This window comes from Vidua chalybeata, chromosome 9 (assembly GCF_026979565.1).
Source record: "Vidua chalybeata isolate OUT-0048 chromosome 9, bVidCha1 merged haplotype, whole genome shotgun sequence".
Classification (NCBI taxonomy): domain Eukaryota; kingdom Metazoa; phylum Chordata; class Aves; order Passeriformes; family Viduidae; genus Vidua; species Vidua chalybeata.
The window spans coordinates 2,143,142-2,160,126 of record NC_071538.1 but is presented as its reverse complement, the minus strand read 5'-3'; the positions used below and the strand labels follow the sequence as shown (position 1 = coordinate 2,160,126).

Below are 16,985 nucleotides of genomic sequence, written 5' to 3'. Positions count from 1 at the left end.
CTGTCAATTGCAAGGACTTCTCTGTCTTGAGCAAGCAGGGTTGCAGAGCTCACACAGAACCCACACAGGCAGTGCTGCAAGACAGACGGGCTGCAGAGGAGCTCAATATTAAAGAGAAATACAGGCTTTGGGCAATTTTTGCTCCATATCTATGAAAACCATCCCCATCCCTTCACAAATCTTCTCCCATTTACAGCACTCCAGTGATGGAGAGCACCAGGCTTTGTCATGTCCATGCTTCACACTTTAACAACACACTCCTAATCTTGATTTCTACTTTTTTAAAAATCCAGTGCTTTGCTCCAGCAGGGAAAAGACAGCCCCATTTGGCCACCCCCAGAGCTGCTGGCAGTCCAGAGCAGAGAATTTCAAAGGTAAATCCTTTCTCTCCACAAAGCAGACTTTTCCTCAGTGAGGGATTTTAAGGGGAACTGAGAGACTGGTGAGGAGCAGGGCTCTGTGGGGTTGGTGTTATCCTGAGGATTTACTCTAGCAGATCATCAGATCATTTCCCAGTCCCCAGCGCTGGGCTTTCTTACTAAATTTGTCTTCCTGGGAAACATTCGGGTTTAATTTGCATTGACTGCAGATACATATTTTAATGCTGGTCTGATGCTCTGGGCAACCTAACCTGGTGGTGACACCCTGGCTGGAGCAGGATGCTGGCCCCCTGCCCACTTCCAGCCCCCCTCGGTTCTGCAGTGTCCCCACAGTGTCCCCATGATGGGTCAGCAGGCTGGTTCTGGCCATCAGCTGCCTTGGAAGCTGTTGGGGACACAAGGTTTGCAGACTCCTTGATGCCAGCTCATGTTTCAGCTCCGTGCCTCAGTTTCCCCTTGTTATTAAAAGGGGTGACTACAGCAGAAGCAGCTCACTTCTTGTTCTCAGTCTTTCCAGAGCCCCAGGCAGGGACACTGAGGTACAGGGGAGGGACAAAGGTTTAGCCCGAGGTAGTCAGTGGCCAGCTCTCCCTCCCACATCTGGGGAAGCTGCACACCCCTTGGGTGGCGCGCTGGTGCTCCGCACAGGCCAGGAGCACAAACCCCTACAGAAATGAGCCTTATGAGGTGGGATGGTCCACAGAGCATCCTCCAAGCCCTGCAGCCCCCCACTGCTGAGCTCTCTGCTCCAGCCCACACCACCGAGGTGGCTGGAGGATCTTACAGAGCTTATCCCCTCAGACCAAAGGGCAGAAGTTCAGGGCAGCGAGCCCAAACCTCACCTCCAGACCCCTCAGGGGCCTCGGAGCGGGACCAGCCAGGGAGACGCCGGGCGCGGGCGGCCCCTTACCAGAATCCGACAGAGCCGGGCTCACCAAGCTCAGCAGCTCCCGCTCCTTCTCGTAGTCGCCCTTACAGAGGAGCTGCCCCTCCTTCAGCACGAACTCGTCGCCCTTCTGCAGGCGCCGCTCGCAGACGCAGCAGCAGAAGCAGTGCAGGTGGTAGACGCTCTTCTGGGCGCGCATCACCAGCTCGCTGGGCGCGATGGCCTCCAGGCAGCCCGCGCATTTCACCGCGAACAGCCTGCGGGACAAGCGAGAGGACAGCCCGCCGTGACACCCTGCATGTGCTGGGACAAGGATGGGGCAGCCGCGGCGGGGAGATCGGCACAGCGGCGCTGTGTCACCCCCCTTGGTGCATTGAGGGGCTGGGGACAGCGGTGCTGGCACTCCGCAGTGACAGGGGACGTGCTCTCAGTGCTGCGCCGTCAGCCGGTGCCAACGGGGGGGATGCTGCTTTCAGGCCAACTTTAGCAGTTTTGGGGCTCACCGGGTGCTTACCATGAATGTGGTCAAGTGATGAAGAACCCAACACCCAGGTGCTCCAGGTGAAAAATAAAAGGTACCAAACCCAACAGCCCTGGTACCACCACGACAAGACAGCACCAGTTCCACACGGGCTCTATCCATGTCACCTCCCTCCAGCTCACGCCTAGACCCAAGGAGATGCTGGAGACAGCAGTGGGGTCAGGGAGTTCATCTGTGCCTCTCCACAAGCACCTGCAGAAAGTATCCCCACGCTCCCTCACCCACAAACCACCCCATGCCTCTGGCCCGGGTCACCCCATCCCCACTTGCACAGGAATGCACACAGAGGAATGTCTAATATATAATAAAAATCAGGAATTTCATAATTAAGGTAGTATCATAAAAATATCATAAAAATCAGAAACACATCAAGAATGTCTAATATATCATAAAAATCTCCAAGGCAGCAAATCCAGGGTTAAGGCCAGTGCCAGACTGAAGACTTGACGTGTCAAAAGGAAAAGGAAAAGCTCAGCTTGTTCCTTGACATTGATGTGACAGCGTTTGAGGCATCCCTAATTAAACCGCTCCCAGGTTTCAAGATTCTGGCTTTAGACTTAAAAGCCAATAATAATAACAACAGCAATAACACTTTAGGTTGGAACAGAGCTTTCCTTTCTCCCAGTTTAAATGTCCTTACTGGGAATGATCAGTGATTTACAGCTGGGGGAAACTGAGGTGAGAAGAGCAAAGGTGGCAGCATCAGTGTTGGCTTCAGAGGACTTGGAGGCACCTGGAATTAACCTTAGGGCCAGATATTTTCAGCAAATGGGATGACCAACAGAGATGTTTGAAGGTATCAAACCAGAACATCTTTGCCACACCCAGATATTTGAGTTCTTGGCTTCGACATCACATAGGAAAAAACCCACTGTTTACCCAGTCTTGTCCGAAATATCTGTGGGAACTGGACATTATTATTCCCCTGTCTTGGTGACTTTGGCCCAGAAAGAGAAGTCAAAAGTCAGCACACATCCTGCAAGAGGTTACCTCCGAGCTTTCAACCCCATTTTTTTTTTTGGCCATCAAAAAAACCCACATAGGAAATGTGCTGAATCAGCCCAGTTCTGACAAGCAGAGGACCAGAAACACACAAAACCCTCATGGGAAAACCATCAGAAAATGGGGATTGTTTGAAACAGTGCCTTCTCCCTCCCAGGTTTTCCCCAAACAGTGCTGGCAAGCACAAGGGTCTGGTGCAACACTCTCCCCATGCCAGCCAAATCCTGGGCACGCTGAGCAAAACGTTTGCATTCCCAAAGAAGTAGGAAAGGGGTGTTATAAAGCTTTTATAAAACATAATCATCACCACAGAAAGTGGGAAATCATCAAAGAAAATGTAGAGGTTAGGGAGTTCATAATTGCTATTAGTAGCTTTTCTTTTTCTGCATTCAGCTTGAATTCCCCGAGTTTACCTACAACTGCCTGTCCCTAAGATGTATTTCCAACATCCTAATGACTGCCCTGGAAGAGAGGGACGTGCATTCCCTTGAAAGCATCCCTTCTGAAGGGTCATTTTTTTTCTTGTTCCAGCTCAAACATACACTGGCTTGCGTTAATATTTCTGTAGTTGCTTCATCTTTAATTATGTCTCTTTTATGTCCAAGCAGAGGCTATTTGTATTCGTCTGGCAACACATTTCATCCTGTTTAAATGATGTTTAAGCCCTACCTGTTGGGATTACCAACTGCTCTCAGTAATAAAATATTGATAAGGTATTACATTACTGCCATCTAATCTCCAGGAATAAATGTGCCCAAAATTTGTTTCCCAGGCACTTACTAGAGAGCCACAAACCTTTGCCAACCAGGCACAGCAGCACCACTCCAGCAGTGGATGTTTCCAAGCCCAAAGCGTGCTGCACAGCAGGAAGGTGAGAGATTTAGGTAAATGGCTGCCTGATATCAGACACTTAAAGCCATTCCTAGGTCGCTGAATAAACGACTTTATTTCCAAAGCAGCTCCCACCGAGGGATGCCATTCAGTCCAGGTGTCTTTCACTGCCCAGGGCAGGACTCCCCCATCCCTGGGCAATGTGAGCTGCAGAGAAATCCCCATAAAACCTCTTCCACAGTATGAAACCAAAAAGAGCTCCTTATAAACAGACAATAAACTGAGACCTCAGGCACTAAAAGGTCACAGGCAGAAAAAACACGATGTGGCAGAGGTAGTAATGGAGAGAGAGCAAAGGGTCTTGTTGGTGTCTCAACTCCCTTGAGATCAGGCTCTACCCTTGAGACCTAGACTCTAGCAATTAATTTAACATTTTAGCCTTTAATTTTAGCCATTAATTTAACATTTAGCCAGGCTGGAGTGAGACACCCCAGCCTGGATCCAGAAAGGTTCTCCTCCACCTCCAGGACCTTCAGCTCCATGCCCTGCTCTCTCCTGCTTCATTTACGGCATTTTAGGGATGCTTTAGTTCTCAGTAGGGTTTTTTCCTCCTCCATAACCTGTGGTTCTAAAGTTAAGTCAGGCCTGACTGGCAGCACTGGGTTTGTTTAGCCAGGTGGGCAGCTGGCCAGAGCACCAGACAGGGAGATTGGGATGCTTGGTGGAGAACCAGGCTGCCACCAGCAGCTCAGTAAACACCTCACTGAAGCACTGACACTGAGTATTTGTAAATAAAACCAACACACTCAATTTAGGAGGAACTGGAACAAAAAGACAGTGGTGTGAGCAATTTTTATCACCACACATAGCCTTTTGTGTCTGATCTTAAAAATATTCCTATTCTTGTTTTGATTAATTTGCCTTTTTTTTTTTTTTTTTTGAAGTTTAGGTCTCTTTTGAAATGGCAACCCACAGTTCTGAAGCCAAAAGGGACTGTTGGTGGCTTTCAAGAAAATCTTGTATTGTATTGTATTCATCTGGCAACACATTCTCATCCTGCTTTGAAGCAAAATATTTGGGCATTTCCAAAAGCGCAACATTTCTGGTGGCATTAGGCATATCCCCCAGGATGCAGCCCCACTTCTCCATGCCATTCCTCTTTCCCAACAAAGCATCCCAGACCCCTCCTTTGGGGTTTCCCATCCACGCAGCATCACCAAAACCTAAAAATACCGACACATGGCCAAAGCCACCTCTGGGATGCTGCATCCCGTGTCCCCTCCCGATGGCCGGGGTGCAGCGCGGGCGGCCCCGTTTCCCAGCAGAGCCACCAGCGCCTCTTTCCCCCTTTCTGTGGAGGTGACAGGCTGAAAGGGGCCGTGATTGACGGGCGCTTCCCGGCTGCTGTCTGTCTGCGTGCCCCGCATACAAACGCGGCCCCGCGGAGCCTCCCGGGGCGGGGACGCCGATATTAAATCGTGACGGACAAATCTCAATCGCCGAGCCTTGGCTTGGGGCGGCAGGGAAGGTGAGGCAGCTCTGCTTCCCTCCCTGCCTGCACCGGGGATGTGGTGACAGGGGCAGGGGCAGCCCCTGCATTGGTGACCCTGCATTGGCACCATCCGCAGGGATGTGGGGTTTTCCAACACACCTGTGCAGAGACCTGCCCGACTCACCCCACGCTGCGATCACGGCTCAGGAGAAGCCTGAGCAGGTCCTGACCAACCCGTCAGGAGGTACTGGGAGCTCCAGCCCGGCCACTCAGAGCCATCTCCAGGTGATGAATCCCACCAAGGCCACGATCCTGGCGTGGGGAAGAGCCGAGGGCCACGCACAACCCAAGGGGTGTGGGAGAAGGCTGGCGGTGAGGGCCACCAAAGAGCCACAGGGAGTGAGGACACCGGGTTGAGTTGCCTCGGTCATCTTCTCACCCACTGCCACTCACTGGAACATCAGCACCGGGTCCTCGAGAGGTTGGCAGTGGAGAAATGCCACTTGCTGTCAACCCTACACCCGTGGCTTGGGAATGAGCCACTGCCCTGCTGCTGCTGGGCTCACCTCACCCTGTTCCTGCTCCGGCCCTCACGGAGCCAAAGGAGGAGGCAGAGGGCATGGACCGTGGCCAAGCAGGAAGGGGGATGGTGACAGTGAGGGTATCCCCCAGCTGCAGCCATGGGGCACCCCGTGGATCCTTGGCCCTGGCAGGAGGGGTGCTGACACCTTGGGAGCAACTTGGAAAGAGCTGAGTCCATCTCAGCGCTGTGGAGAGCAGGATGGCACATCCTGGGGATGGGAAGCACAATCCAGAGGGCAACTCCACACCAATGATCACCTCCAATCCCACACTGTATCTCCAGGCTCCCAAGCTGATGGAGGAAAACGCCTACAGCTGCCCTCACTTCCCTCCCTGTGCACCCCAAGCCCTCAGGAAGCTCTCTGGTGGGACAGAGGAGGGATGTTTTCCCTGGGGCTCTTCTCCTGACCCTTCCCTGTCTCCCAGCTCCCTCCCCCCCGAGGCGGACAAGTGTTCGCTTTACTGCCTGGCAACGGGGCCGGGGCTAAGCTTGCTAAAATATGAGTGTTTTTTGGCTGGAGTACCAGAAGGCTGCAGTCCTACAGAGAGAAAAAAATTGAGCACTCCATGCCATGGCTCCAGAAAGGGGGAGAATTAGGTTTCACACCGAGCAGGCTGGACCATGGCATTCTTTAGTTAATGCTTAACAAACGCCCAAACAAAAGCAGCCAACTTCGCTGCATGTTTGTAAAATGTATTCTCAGCAGATTCAGGTTTATTGGAGAATTCGCTCGCTCTGCAGCAAGTGGCGTTTTCCTTTTTTTTTTTTTTTTTTCTCCTTTAATTTCCCTTCTCCTCCCTCCCCCCCAGCTCAAGCCCTTCTCATTCCTGCTGCCTGAATGCATCTTCCAACACTTGGAGGGGACATGGCAACCGAGCTGAAATGGGCTTATTTCACCCCAGGGGCTGATGCGAGCTCGCCTCCATGGCCCTGGGGTGCAAGTTCTCCCCAGGGTTCAGCTGAGCTGCTGCTGCCAACAGGGAACAGGGAGCCCAAAAAGCCAAGATTTGGACTCGGGCAGATTCACCCCTGAGCACTTGGCTGGTGGCTGTGTGCTTCCTCCGAGCGATGAAGGGAGGAGCAGCCTGAGAGTCCTATTTTTGGCCTTTCTTCACCTAACCCAGCTCTCTCAGGGTCCTAACCCAGTGGTTCTACCCCATCCAGCACCCCACTGTGCCATGCATTCTCAGAGAGCCCATCATGGCAGAGGATGCCAATAAGCACAGCTTGCTCTCACAGGCAGAGCCAGTACTGGGTGTGGAGGAGGGGGCAGCCCCATCCAGGGACCCAGAGGCTTTGAAGAGGTTAAATTATGGGGTCCATGCATGGGTGTTCTGCAGGAGCATCCCTGAAGGAGCTCCTGCTCTGATCCAAGTACCTGAGCAGGTCCCATGTCCCCCACAGGGCTTGATCCCACGGCAGAGGACACCAGTGATGAGGGACACGCTGGGGAGCTGGTGGCAGAGAGGAAAGGGGGGCAGCAGAGCAGAGGGGGTTGATGCTGGGTTGTTCAAGCCTCCTTCTGCTACATGGGAACCATCCGAGCTTTCCCAGGAAAAGGGCACCTTCGCCCCTGACTCCTGGATGGGGTCCAAAAGTGGTCACTTAACACCTCCCAGACCCTCCAGAGACCACAGCAGGGGCACTGCTACAATGATGGGGTTAAGTAAACAGACAAACGAAGCCTTCCCAGTGAGCAGCCGCTGCCAAAACACACCAGCAGCCCTCAAGCCCTCCCTGTGTCCAAGTAAAAGGTGGAGCAAGTGCACATCTTCCAAGGCTGCTCTGTGTTGCTCCATTTCTGATCAAGGACATACTAATAAGACTTTCACCAACAAGGTCCTACAGCATCTGATGGCTGTGTCCCTCCTTCAGGAGCCTGATAAAAATCCTCTGCTTGATGGCAGGAGTGGCCAGAAAGTGATCTCCTGGGCAAGGCCAGAAGGCCAAGACCAAAATGCTGATTTTCCTCCCCATTTCCCTAAAGACCCGTTCTCTTTGTGTCCCCCCGCCCTCAATACAGCGTGTAGCATCACACAGGGACTTGGTCCCATCCCAGCACCAACAAAGCACCAGGTTTTAGAGGCAGGAGGGACACAGGTAGGAGGGGGAGAGGCACACACAATACCACGTCCAGGCCCAGTGAAGCCAACCCAAGGACCAATCCCATCCAGCCCTCAGCCCAGCAGTCCAAGAGATGCATCTCCCACCAAGCTCAATTTTGAGCAGCGACCCCCCTCATCTCCCCCATGCCCCCAAGAAAACAAGGATAATTGAAAAACCACAATATCACTAGTCAAATTTAATATTGAGAGTGAGTGAGCGGGAGCCAGAGGTCAGAATTAATTACACCCCACCATATTTCAGCACGCTGCCGCAGCTCCGTGTCCTTTCCTTGGGGAGCAGTGCTTCCACAGAGAGGTCGACAGACATTATTAGAAAGGACTGATTTAAACGTACCCCCAGGAGCTTTTCAGCTTGTCTCTTCAGAGCCTTTGTTTGTACTGAGATTAATGGAGAGGCAAATGATGGAAAAGCAAAGTCACCAGGAGCAAGAGGATGTGCCATTGCTGCCGCCACCACCCCGATTTGGCTGGCTTTGTGAGCGGGGCAGGAATAACCAGGAGAGAAGGAAACGCTGCTCATGTCATTCATTTTGTGGATAAAAATGTGAAGATCTTGAAAACTATTCTTTTTTTTTTGTTTATTTTCCAAGAAAAAGCTATCCTGGCTGAAACCTCCTGCAGGCTGGCTTTCCTACCCCCTTGGGGATTTTACACACACGCTGGTTTTTTGACGTGCTGTACCACCATGGGGGAAGGAGTTATTTTCATTCTGCTCCAGATTAATGTAGTCCTCTTGCAAGTCATTATATTTGTTTCTGATTTTTTTTAAACCTCCTGTGATGGAAAATTAATACAAGCACAAACCAAAATTAAACCTTTCTATTTTCCACTCAGATTTTCAAACAGAGAGTTGCAAAAGAAAAAAAAAAACAACAAAAAACAAACAAACAAACAAAAAAAAAAAACCAAAGGAAAGATAGAGCATTCAGATCAAACAGAAATCTCATTCCTCGGGCACAGCCAATTCATTACTGGTTCCAGCCCTGAACAACCTGATCCACCTGCAAGTGAGCCCTGCTCCAAGCAGGAGGACTGAGAAGATTTCCAGTCCTTTCCAGCCCCAACTCCCTTGTGACGCCACAAATTCACCTCCACCTTGCACCAAGAGGTTCAAAAAGGGATCAGGCAAATCCAGGGGACTGAGTTCAACACCTGCCTGGACCCAAAAGTCCAACCTCACCTTTAGGACCCCCCAAATCCCTGACTGCCCAGGGCTCCCCTGGCCTCGTGCGCCTTTCCCGGAGCATCCCCACTGAGGCCAGTGCGGGTGCACGGGGTCCAGCCGGGAGCCTCGACTGCTCTCGAGTCTCCTAGGCTACAATCAAGGCTTGCCTTTCCCTTTATTAAACAGAAACCCCACGTTCCCCCAAGGACTCTGGGAGCATCCAGGGATGGGGCTGCGGGAGCTGCCGTTTCCCAGGCGTTTAACATTCACCAGGGGTGTTTGCGCCGACGTGCCGACGCGGCAAATTCTCATTAGGAGACGGCCAATATCCTGTGGAGCTTCCCGGCGCTCCGGTGGCCATAAAAATCGCTCGGCTGTATAAAAGCTAAACAGAGTAAACTCACTTGGATACAGGGAGCAGCTGCTTCGGAGCAGCTCGGCAAACAGAGATCGGCGGGAGCGCACCGGGCGCTGCCGGCAGGGAGATAGCGCTCTCCCGCCCCGCTTATTTCTTGCCTTATCTTTTATTTCCCTCACCCTCGTGCAGGGTTTTGCATAAATATCATCTGCGTGTGTTGTCAAGTTGTCGGGATGGGGTTGAGGGTTTGTTTTTTTAGGGTTTTTTTTTTTTCCCCCCCCCTCAGCAGCATCTCCACAATGGGAAGCAGCTGCTGTGGCTAACGGGCTGCTCCGGAGCAAAAGCTGCGCTCGCATGGAGATATCTCAGAAGAATCATCCTTCATACATAGCTCCGTGCACTAGAGAGCACTATAACATGTGTTTCCATGAAGTTTGTTAACTACTCGCCTAAACAAGCGTGCTGGAAATGCCAGAGGAATATGCTCTGGAATGAATGGAAATACTCATCTGAAAAGACATTAAATTTAAGCCACCTTTTTCCCCCCTGCCCCCTCCTCGCTCTGCTGAGCTCATGTTGCTGCTCTCTCCTAGCGTGTGCTCTCAGGATGGGGTTTCGGGAGAAACAAATGTTTGGGGTGTGCTTTGCAGCCTCGTGGCACTTGAGACAGGGATGAGATAACAGATGATGGTGCATGGGGGGCTTTTCATGCCACCAGTGGTCTGCAGATGCAGAGGCAGAGCCAGTCCAGCAGCTCATCCTCCGTGATTCCTGCAAGAGACCTGCTCCCAAATGACATCTCACGTGTGGAAAACCAGAGCTCTGCCCTTCATAGGCCTGAGCATCAGCTTCTGGGAGGTACAGAGCATCCTAGAGGGGCTCAGTCTTACAATAAGAGGGATAAAACCTCAGGAAAATTTTACTATTAAGAGATCAAAATTTGCTTGAGCTTCTCTAGAGTTTTTTCCTCTTCAGCCTGAGGAAGTTCACCTTCTTAGCCAATGTTCTCTTGAAAATTCATTAATCCACCGATGCAAATCCAAACCTCTTTTGGATTTCTGTGTAGCGTTCACATTTCAAGGTGATTCCAGTAGCCTCCAGAAATGGCTCTAACTGATGACAGTAAATGACAAGACGTCTCAGATCCTGACACCAGTCAGAAGGGTCAATATCCATCACTGGGGGAAGATGCTCAAAAGGCTCCAAAGTGGCCTAAAGATGCTCAGCACTGGAGCTGGTTAAGAGCTCCCCCATAAAAGTATTTTCCTTTGTTCTACTTGTTCTATTTTATACTTGCTCTATTTATTTTATTTCTATACATACATATGTGTGTATATATATACATGTACACACATATATGTGCACATGAGGTATTGTTTTCTGAAAAATCTTAGCTTTACACAGAGATTTTTAAATTCAGCCATGAGCCTAAGTTCAAGTCACACTGCAGGGCTGTGCCCAGGGATGCTGAGCCATCTGGCGAAGAGGGACTCGGGTGCTTTGCTCCATCCAGCCAAAGCCCTGGCTGCATGCCATCTCACCACAACATTTTTCTGGAGCTTTTTGATCTTAAAAAACATATATTTTCTTTTTTTTTTTTTCCTCTCCCTTAACCATTTGAATTTTCACACCAAGGAGTGCTGAGGCACCGGAATGTCCTTCCAGGCAAGAACAATTGATATTCTTTCCCACACAACCCTCACATCCCACAGCACCCACATCCCTCCCGGTGTGTTCTCATCACCAGAGAAGGCTGAGCAGGGACGTGGCAGCAAAGAGCAGAGACCCCTACAAGAGGAGACAAGGGTGCAGGGACATCCCTGTCCCCTGTGCCACCACTGGGTTTATGCTGCAGGGGTACAGGGACAGTGCCCAGCTTGCCAGGCTACCTGAGACAGGTCCCAGTGCTGTCAAGGCAGCAGGATGAGCTTTTGATGAATGAGATGGCAAAAGCAAACATGCTTTCTCTAGGAAACAGGTTCCTGCCACTCGTCTGCTCAGGGTTATCGCAGCATCAGGGGCAGCAGCCCTTCCCAGCAGCCTCTGTCGGCCGTGGAGGCAGGATATTACTTTGTTGCTTATTCATTTTATTGCTTCTCCTTTCTAAATATTTGCTTGGCAGGGGAAGGATTCCCTTTACACCGTATCTGTTCTTACAGGTCAATTGAATTTCTGGCGCTCTCAATCCCTCTTTCCCTCCAATTGCATTTGCAAAACAAATATTGATTGTACCAATTAGCTGCGAACCCCTCGCAGAAGATATCCCAACGCCTTCATTCGGGAGAAGGCTCTCCCAGCAAGTGGATGTGCCAGTGGAATGGGAGCCCACTGCCAGAGTGGCAATGCCACAAATTCCACCCCCAGCAGCCAGAAACGTGTCCAGGTAGGAGGTTAGACCTGACCAAGTGACAGGTTCTTGCCAAATCGCATCCTTTAAATGAAAAAATTAAAAGTAAAGGTTTTCCCTCAAAACGTCTTTAGGGTTTTCCTGTGCAGTGCTGGGCTTTCCTAAGCTGCCCCACCAAAAGCAACAGGCACATCCAACCCAAGCACCTTGTCACACTTCATCACACTGATTTCACTGCTCTGGGTTTTATCTGAGACTCCCTTCAAAGGTTTCATGAAAATCTACAACTGCCACAGGGAGAAAGGAAAGACACCTTGGTGGATAAAACAGCGTTAAAAACTTTGCTCTGATGAAGCCTAAACAAATGCAAAGAGAACAGATGAGATGACTGGATTGCACAGCCACGGTGGGGATCCTTCACCCTCACACGCAGAGCCACCAGCCTTTGGTGATTCTCATCTTCTGCCAGCTGCCACAGGGACAGGGGTCTGGCTGGGATGGCCATGCCAGCCCTGGTGTCACTCCAGCAGTAGCTGTGACACAGCCCCACGGCTCCCAACGCACCGGTGGCCACTTGCAAAGCGTTCAGAGCACACTGTTAAATGTGTCCTGCCTGTGTCAAAAGTCACAGCCCAAGGCAAAGGCGCAGCGGGTGCAGGCTGAGGGATGAGCTGATGGAAGAGCCACGGAGGTGGGACACAGATCAGCAGGAGAGGGGATCACCCTGCTGCAGCAGTGCAGGAGAGATGCTGGGCACAGCCAGCCACTGGTCCATCCCAGTGAGGATTCCCAGGCTGCCAGGGATGCCCAGCTTCGAAAAAGCCTCTTTTCCCAGGTGCCACCCTCAAAACAGTGCTGCAAATCCCAGAAAGCAGGAAAAGTTCACATTCCCCTCCACATCCCCTGCAGCCCAGGGAAGACAGACTGCTCAGCCAGCCCTGGAGTGCAGGACTGGCCCAGCATCAGGGAGAAATGCTTTTCCACCCCAAAATGGGGATACTTTTTTCTCCACATTTCCCGAATCACAGCTGGGTGAGTTCAGGTTCCCACTGGAGCGCTGGGGTAAAATGAGACAAGAGGACAGAGCAGGCCCCCCCCGTAGCCAGGCCAGGGCGCAGGGCCTGGTACCCACAGCGGGGCAGCAGGCTGGGCTAAGGCCAGGATGGAGCTGTGGATGTATAAGATGCTGATACAGAAATATGAGCCAGTCCCATCTGATGACAGCATGCACACATCCAGCATCCCGGGGTGGAGGGTGGGAAGCAGATGCCTGGTTAGAGAAAGGAGGGACCAGCCACAAACCACTCATGCTCCTCTGCAGCTTGGACAAGTATGAGGCTGTTTGGCTCCGTGTTTTGGGGCCAGGCCCATCTCTCCGGTTTAAAGCAGCAGAACTGAGCCCAAAGTCTCACTGAGTTGGCCTGCCTGGAGCTGGTTCTGCCACCAGGCTGTTTCATCCCAACAGGAAGCCGGTGTTCCCCTTTGTGGCTACAAGGAACTCGGGGCCAGAGAGAGGACACAGCCCCCAGTGCTGCCAGCTCCCAGCATTTCACCTGAAATGGGTGACAGCAGGTGCTGGAGGCCCTGTGCCCCCATCTTTTCACTTTTCCCCTGATACCACCTCCCACTTTAAACTGATCTCCCTTGGTTGCACCAGGAATGGGAGTTCTCAGGCTGGCCAAGCCCCACCAGCTTGGAAACAACAACTCAAAGGCAAAAAGCTTGGAATTTACCCTCAATCCATGTCAAATGACCCGATGGGCAAACCAAGGTCAGGAGCAGTAATTTGTTTTGCCAGCCTGTCTCCCGGGCGCGCAGAGCAGAGGCAGCCTGAATCCCCCTCCCTCGCGCCAAGCAACACGTGTGCCCCATTCCCTCCCGGTGGCATCCCTAAGAAGACGTCACCGTGCCACCTCCCAGCCTTGCTGAACCCTCTAAAGGTCAGCACCCAAGGCATGTCCACCACATATGGTTATTAGTTCTCCGTGGGTCCATCCGTCCCTCCACCACAGCTGGGTGAACAATTCACAGCGCATAAATTTATCTAGCAGATCTCAGCCCACGTGCTGTTTGCTAACAGTCTGCAGAGAGGCTATATTTTATCCCTTTGGGTTTCTTGGCCAGCATTCAAGCTCCTGACCCTGATTTATTCGCAATCGGTCAAGAGCCACATTTCATCTCCATAGGCCACGTCTGCACAGAGCTATTCGGAGCACGTGGCGCCATGTCCCACAGCAGAGCCAGGACACCTCGCCACAAGGCAGCCCCAGCTCTCTGCAGCACCTCCAAGAGGCAACCAGGGGGTTTTGTGTTCAAAAATAGGCTCTGCGGGGGCAAACCTTGCCCGCTGAGAACAGCGTGGCCGGAACAAACTGCGCCTCTCGTGCGCGCGAAGGCGATGAGAGCTCCAGATGCCGGCCCGGGCTGGCTCCCCGCCTGCCCTCATCCCATCTCCCCATCTCCTGGCCTACCTCTCTGCCTATTTATAGGCATGGGAGACCTTTGCACAGTGCCCGAGCAGCCAGGGGGTTGAGTGTATAGGCGGGATGGCAAATGCCAGCCTTCAACTTTCCAAAATCTTTTCCCTTCTGCCTCCCAAGGGAGCTGCCATGGAGAGCCAGTCATGACCCTGCCTTTGAGGCTTGGGACCAGCTAGAAAGTGTTTCTCAGAGCTGCACCCATCACCAGCGTGGCCCTGGGGGGTTTATAAAGCACCCTGGGCTGGGTTGCAGCGAGTCTTTGCTAGGGGAGAAATCTCACTCACACATGTGAGCGTTCCTCTGTGAAACCAAACAAAAAGCTGACGGGAGAGGCACAGAGGAATCTGCAGGATTCGGGGAAAAACGGTGAAGCATCAGGGTTAGTACTGTGAAGGATCAGGGTTAGCATCAGCCCTATATGACATCTTCATTGGCAATTGCAATTAGGGACTAATTACCATGTTAATAACATTCGTAGAAGATAATAAACTGGAGAGGATGGAAGGCAGCAAAGCAATCTGAAGGGGACCCAGGAGAGATAAAAAAAAAAATAACAAAGGAAATTCAGCTTGGAAAAATGCAGCTTCTGCAGTTCAGGGAAAAACATCCGGAGCAGATGCTGTGGGAGGAGGAGGAGGAGGAGGAGGAGGAGGAGGAGGAGGAAGGCGGGAGTAGGGAAGCAGAAAGAGGCTCGGTGTGGGAGCACAAGGGAAGGCAGCCCCCTGCTTCCCCGTGAGCCAGGTCCTGGGGCAGGAGCAGGGCAGCCTGCATGGCTTCAGCAGGCAGTGGGAGAAGGAGCAGCACCTCACGGTGGCAGAGCATCCTACTGGGGTGGGCTTTCCTTGTAGGAAAAAATAATGTCCCGAGTAGAACCACTCAATGAAGCTTGGCTTTGCCTGGAGCTGTTTCCCCTCACACACATTGCACAGACATTTCCCTCCCGGCTCCCAGGTGCATTGGCCACGCATCTTGGGGAAGGTGAGAGGTGGCAGAGCTGTCACCTTCCCCCCGGGTGGGGAAGGCAGGGGGACAGCAGTCGGTGTGTGGAGCATTCATGCTACAAAAGGAGAGCCCCCACGCCCCAGCTGGACATGGAAGCAATTCCTCTCCTCCTCTGCAGAGCTCACAGTGCCTCCAGCTCTCAGTGCACAGCCTCTCCTGGCCAGCATGATGTGCCAGATCCCCTGTTCCCTGTCAGGCTGAAGCTTCCCTTACCTCCTGTGCCCCAAAAGCCCCGGGATCTGCTGGTGGAAACTGCCCCATGACTGTCTGATGGGACATGGGGCGCAGGCTGTGCCCTGAGGGTGGGACACCTTGGTGATTCCAGTCCTGGCTACACTTAGTAGTGAAATGGATAGAACTGTTTTCTTGCAAGAAAATCCTGTAATTACTCAAATGACCAAAATGAGGTAACCAGAGTGCCTTTCTTACAGGGGTCCTCACAGACCTGCACCCCCTGGCACAAACCACGGGGGAGCAAAACCAGGCAGGATGCAAGCACTCACAGTCGGGAGGGTGGAGGGGTGGCAGCCTCTCTCACTGCTCTGGGTGCCTCGGGAGACACAAAGAGCACTGCATGAAGCACTCCTCCAGCAACGATCTCCCCTATCTCTCCATTCCCATGGCAGGAGGGACTTTGCCCATCCCCAAGATGCAGAGGGTGAAGTGGAGAGCTCAGACGGGCTCTCCTGATCTTTGCAGCTCTGCTGCACCAACAGCTCCTTGTGCCAAACAAAAAAGCAGCAGCCAGCAGGACTGTAGGAAAGGGCTGGGCCCATTCAAACCCCTTTCATCCTGAGACACAACTGCTCTTTTGCCTCTCAGCTGGAGCCCTACACCACCAAACTCCCCAGCTGGGCATCCTTGGGAATGCCTGTCTCCTCTCCCAGTGCCTGATAATCCAGGCAGACCAACCAGGACCTGAGTCACTGTCACTTGTCCCCAGCACCTGGCAACAAGGAAGGTCACACCAGTCGTGTCACGGTGTCTCCTCCGAACAGCTGCTGCCACCCTGGATGTCTGAGCACTCCAGCCCTCCCCAGGAGTATTTGGAGGCTTTGAAAGTACCACCAGTTCAAAGGAAAGCGCAAATTCTAACCCACCAGGACCAGTGCTTCAGCATGCAAGAGCTCTGGGCTGTGCAGCTGCCCCACGTCGGGAAGGGGCAAAAGTTTTATTGCCCAAAGGGGAACTGAAGTGGTTCCTGATGCTTGAGTGCTTGGAGGCAGGCAGGGAGGAGGGGAGAAGCTTTTCCATGATTTGTGGGCTGTTCTCAGGCTGTCCCTGCTGCCAGGTCTTGGGCAATTTGATGACTTTTGTTGCAAACTGGAAGAACAGGAGACATATGTGAAGGAGGAAACTTGCATTCCTCTCGCCTAAGAAATCCCTTCTCACTTTCCCCCAAATCACACATACACCCAATCCCAGGCTCTCTGGGCTGGCTTGGACACCAGCTCCCCTCCCACACCCAGATGACCTACTCATCCAGAAATGGCCAGGGCCTGCGGCTGGGGCGTTATCCTCTTCTCTTCCCTTCCCATGTCCTGCCTGCACAGCCCTGCTGACAGCCAGGGCAGGCAGGGGAACCCTTCACCTTCCACTGCTGAGCCAAGCAATGGAAAACACCAGATAAAGACAGCCTCTCCCAGCAGCATCAGTGCAAAGGGAGCCCCAAGCCCCCAAAACTCACCCCAGCCCCTCCACACGCTGCATGCCAAGCACCTCCACACCTCCTCCTCCTCCAGAGATGTCTCCAGTGGCTTGCAAACATGGATGTTGTATTTCTCTGTCCCTG

General features: G+C 52.4%; 1 protein-coding gene across 2 annotated transcripts in view; it reads right to left on the bottom strand.

Annotated features, from left to right (window-relative positions):
* Positions 1-16,985, bottom strand: part of LMX1A (LIM homeobox transcription factor 1 alpha) — a 42,404-nt gene that overhangs the window by 6,581 nt on the left and 18,838 nt on the right. For both annotated transcript variants that reach the window (XM_053950508.1, XM_053950507.1), the window contains exon 3: positions 1,291-1,523. In XM_053950508.1, coding sequence (XP_053806483.1) covers positions 1,291-1,523 — 233 coding nt within the window. The remainder of the gene's footprint in view (positions 1-1,290; positions 1,524-16,985) is intronic.